The following is a 5170-nucleotide window of genomic DNA, read 5'->3' as shown; positions in this document are numbered from 1 at the left end:
GGCGTGATACAATTTGATAGACCATTAGATTGTGCATCGGATTCTCAGAAATATAAAAGATGTTCCATTTAAATTAAACAAGTTATTGCCGTTTAAAGCTAGAAATTATTTAAAATAAATTTTTAGACACTCTGTATGAGGTAGTATTATCTTTATTATTGCAACATAATAGCTGATCAATAAATAAACTTCAGTAAATATTTAGTATTAAAAACTTTGATAGCCTTGGAGAAATGAAGCCTTAAAAAATTTACTGCAATTTCACAAAATTGCAAATATTTCGAAAACTGTAAAATTTAAGTGTGACAAACCTTAATCAAATTTACCTTTATTTTAATCGTAGAAACTAAAAATGACCATTAAACCATTTAAAAAAAGACAACTTTGAAATTTGTATTTATTTGGGACACTCTGTATCTTGTAAAAATATTTTTAAATTGTACCTCTAATAGTCCTTCAACGAACCCAAAACTTACAATTTGCAGAAATCTAATTGTTTAGCTACAATACTCCGTGTCGTATGTGGTGAACAACCCTGTATATTTATTAGCAAAAGATACACTGTCAAAAGATCATGCTGTTGATGATAATAATCTACATAATATATAAAATGCTAATGTATATCTGTGTGTCATCTCTACTGAAGTAACGACTTGCTCTAGAAAGTTGCTTTTTTTACTAAAATATAGCTAATTGGCTCTTCTAAAAACTGTCGTCGCCGGATTTTTTGTTTTTCATTTAATTAAAAAAAATAAAAAGTATTTTTTTTCTTGATGTCGCATGTTGTGGCGGATGCGCCAGGCTTCAACTAGTAATCTATAATTCAATATCTATTACTAATAAGAACTGCAAGCTCACAGAAAACTTAAGTATTTTTTTATTTAAATCATTTTTATGACTTACGCCATTTGGTTTTAAATAATTTTCATTTTAGAAATGACTTAAAAACTAAGACTTCTTATTGGTCTTATTAAAATTGACCTGTGTAGCTCTATATTACTAGTTATATTAAAATTACTACTTTTTATACAAAAAAATCTTACAATTTGTAGACAAAGGTAAAGTAAACAAAAAAAGTAAGCAAACAAACAAACAAAACGGATTCAAATATAAATATGGAAGGAAGAGTTAATATTTTTAATTTTTTAAAAAAGTCCTGGCAATGAGTTCTGCTGTTTAGTCCAAGTGAATATCGAACAGCTCTCTTCTGAAGCTTGAAAATGCGGTCAAATTGAGTCGCACAACACGTACCCCAGAATGGAAGGGCATATCTGAGGTGCGACTCAAAAAGTGCATAATAAACAGTTCTTAAGAGTCTATTACGCTGTACTTTCGGGTCGCTCTCAGGGGTCGGGTAAAGCGGGTGTGTGGCCGAAGGAAATATATATTATATTTCAGAAATCTGCCAAAGGCTTAGCTCGATCCTGTCGTGTTATTTCACCAGTCAGCCTCTTATTTTAACACACCAAACCTAAAATTCCAAACACACGTGCTTTGATTAATTGGCTTGATTAAGGTTTGCAGAGCTTCAGCATTTACCATAAAATAGCGAGCAATTTGTTACAAAACCATATAAATTTTATATCACTGTAATCACAAAACTTCAATCTATTTCCGTATTGTAACGGAATTTTAAATTATGTCTTTATTTTGGAGAAAATTTAGTTCAAACATAAGGAATATTTGGTTGATGTTTGACCAACAAAATCTTAAAAATAAAGAAGTTGTCTAAAAATGTGCTACACTACGGATATATGTAGTATATAATCCTTTATCTTTAATTTCTTTCTTTATTTGTGTAATAATACCTAGCCAGTTTTACATAAAACCTTAAATGCCGAACGCTTATTTTGCTAATTTTTCGGACTAGTGAAATGGACTCTTAAAAACCTAGCCTTATAATAGTTAAGAAAGAAAAACGATTAATTTTTTTCGCAAAATTTAAGCTGTCTTGTTAAGACCACTGACGCCACTGAACTAAAAATAAAAAAATAGTATCCTTAATAAAATCTCTATCAATGACAAACAAACCTACATACAAGAAAATAAATGTAACGTACAACGTACCTATGTAAGTGTAATGCCAACCGACGGCGACGCGACGAAAGGAACTACCTCTATTTGAATATATTAAAAAATAAGCACAATAAAGTAGACATAAGATTTGTTTAGAAAAACATAATATTTTATAGAGAAAAACAATTAAAATCGTTCAGAGGTGTTGTACATTTTACCAAAAACAATCAACAGTCGTCAGGCGTTAAGAACCCTCTATTTTATGAAGATCGTTAGAGAAAAATCGCCAATAAAATGATTTTATTGCCTTCGATTTTCCTGAGCAAACATAACAGGCTATAAATAAAATATGTGTGAAGGTATTAATACTAAATTTACAATAAATACCTCATTAAATACTATATAAATACTTAGTTTAGGCTTTTCCATACCAAATATCATTTCTAAAACGTTCATATATCATTAACAATTATTATTGTTAATACAATAATTAAAAGTTTTTTTAATCATGAAAATTCAATTTTTTCAAATATTTGAAATGTCTTATATTTGTACAAAAAAAATCAATGTACATTATTTGCGTTGTATTAAATTCTATGTAAACCTGCATAATTTTTGAATAAATGTGCATTTATTTAAAAGAATATCCTAGGTTTAAAAAACAAACTAACAACTTGTGTTTAGAGAAAAGCCAACTGGAAGTTTGCGGATACTTGCCAATTACAAAAATAAACTTTTCAACGAAAGATTATCTTATGTATAACAATTCTTTTATTTTCCAAAACTAAAGTCTCTATTATGTATTTATTAGTGATAGGTTCATTAGTAATTATGAGTGTGTGTGTTAACTATATTTACCAAATACATATTTATTTCTAAATATAAATTACCTACATACTGTTGTGATTGTATTAGAACTAGGGTTTCTAGTTTTCGGTATCGTTATCCCGTTTTAAAATCCCGGGATTAGAACCGATAATCCCGGGATCCCGCGATTGACTATCAGAATGAGAAATTTAATCTATCTAAAGAAATACTTAAAATACAGGTACATACCGGGTGCATCTCAAAAGTGGCTCACCTCTATAACTTTTTTATTTCTTCAGATAAAACAACGAGATTTGGTATGTTGACATAAATTTGGATTGATTGACGTATTCAATTGTTTTCGGCCACTTCCGGTTTCACCGGAAATGACCACAACTTTAGATTTTTAAATGGCACTCTCGGTATTTTTTTACTTTATTCGATAGAAAATGACACTCTGAATAGAATGACATATCATATGTCAACTTTCAACATTTTCGCATATGGTTTATTTGAAATTCTAACCTGCGGTTCATAACGACAATTTGACTCCAAATACCAAGTGTGTGGTATCAAATTATTCGTAAAAAAATGCTTTTTCCAAATATGCTAATGAGCCACCCTCGTTCCATTTGAAAAAATTGAGATATTATTAAAAATACGATTTAGGCATCTTTTAACCGGCCAGGACAAGACACTAAAAGCATTAGATGATCAAATCTATCTTTTCCAAGGCTTCTTGTTTAAAAATTAGTGTTTTTAACACAGCCATGATGGCGCTCTAGATTGAAATTTAAAATACAATTTGCTTTTGAGCGAATATGTCAAAAGTTGACATATGATATGTCATTCGGTTCAGAATGTTATTTTCTATCGAATAAAGTAAAAAAATACCGAGGGTGCCATTTAAAAATCAACAGTTGTAGTCATTTCCGGTAAAACAGGAAGTGACCGAAAACAACTGAATACGTCAATCAATCCTAATTTATGTCATATACTAACATACCAAAACTCGTTTTTTTATCTGAAAAAATAAAAAAGTTATAGGGGTTAGCCACTTTTGAGACGCACCCGGTATATCAAAAAGAAAACAAGAAAAGAGCTTTGAAAAATAGATAAAATAAAAAATAAAGTAACATTCATATTTAGTGACTAAGAAAAATCAATTCTTGTTGAAAAAGAAATACAGCAAACACGGAAATTAACTTTTAAATGTTGACGTTCTCCTTAGTATAAACCTTGGTATAAATAAAATTTGATCTTTGAAAAACTAAAGTGGTATAACGTCGAATCATTTTAAGTTGGGCATTTAAATTTTTCGAGATTTTCAGGATCCCGGGATTTATTATCGGGATTTCGAGATTAAACATACACCAGGATCCCGGTTTGAGAATCCTAATTAGAACATCGAAAAAATACACCTACTATTTCAAGAAGGAGAGTTTTTGTCACAGTATGACATTATGTATCATATAAAGAAATGTTACATTATATTTTTGTAAGTAGGGATTTTCAAAAGTAACTGATATTAGAAACATTGTTGATTCAAACAATGAAGTATTGGAAATATTCTTAAGCAAGGGAAATATCTTATAAGGACACAGAAGATGAGTTTAAAGCTCTGGTAACATATTTTGACTTTTCATATTTTAATTGTAATGCTAATGTTATGCCTACTTATAATGTGGTAATGCCTATATTAAAAAATAGTTTTATTGTAAATTAAACTAAAACGTCTAAAATAAGAATTGATAACGGTAGTTTGTCAAAAACAATAAATCAGTTATAAGTAATTAACTTCTAAGATTTTTAATTTTCTAAGATTTTTAAAAAAGTATTTAATATGCATTAAGTTAATTAGGTTTTGTTTTTCATTTTCAACCTCAATATTTTTTTTATCTGTTTTTATTATTAGGTTTAGTAAATTTTAAAATTTCATGGCGTAAATAAAAAATCAAAGTAGGTACTTACAGCATAAAAAGAGACCTGTACATCTTGTTGATATCATTAGTGAAAAATCTCCTTCGACACAATACCACTACATTTAATCTGTCCTATAAATATCTATTGGGATTATTTATATACATACACCACATCAACACATAGAAACTTAATCACCAAATCCTAAATATTATCGTTTAATTATTTTATCAAAAAAAAATCAGTTACATTCTTACGAGGTTTTTTCTATAAAATATCTGAGTCACATTTAAAAAAATGGGAAATAAGAAAAAAATCTCGGACGACCACTGTTACGAAAAAAAATGTTTAAAAATACCGTTAGGAAGATCGCGCGCGTCTCTTTTCCAAGTCGGGCAACCAAAACGACGCTCTCGTTTCTGGCACA

General features: G+C 29.2%; 1 protein-coding gene across 1 annotated transcript in view; it reads right to left on the bottom strand.

Annotated features, from left to right (window-relative positions):
* Positions 1-5170, bottom strand: part of LOC115881204 (neuropilin and tolloid-like protein 2) — a gene marked incomplete at its 3' end in the record, with an annotated part of 598059 nt that extends 592889 nt beyond the window's left edge. Inside the window, exon 1 of the mRNA XM_030898613.1 lies at positions 4795-5170. Coding sequence (XP_030754473.1) covers positions 4795-4831 — 37 coding nt within the window. The remainder of the gene's footprint in view (positions 1-4794) is intronic.

Source organism: Sitophilus oryzae, unplaced genomic scaffold (assembly GCF_002938485.1).
Source record: "Sitophilus oryzae breed Bouriz unplaced genomic scaffold, Soryzae_2.0 scaffold_1701_pilon_pilon, whole genome shotgun sequence".
Taxonomy (NCBI): domain Eukaryota; kingdom Metazoa; phylum Arthropoda; class Insecta; order Coleoptera; family Curculionidae; genus Sitophilus; species Sitophilus oryzae.
Note: the sequence above shows the minus strand (reverse complement) of the source record. Positions and strands in the feature narration are given on the sequence as shown.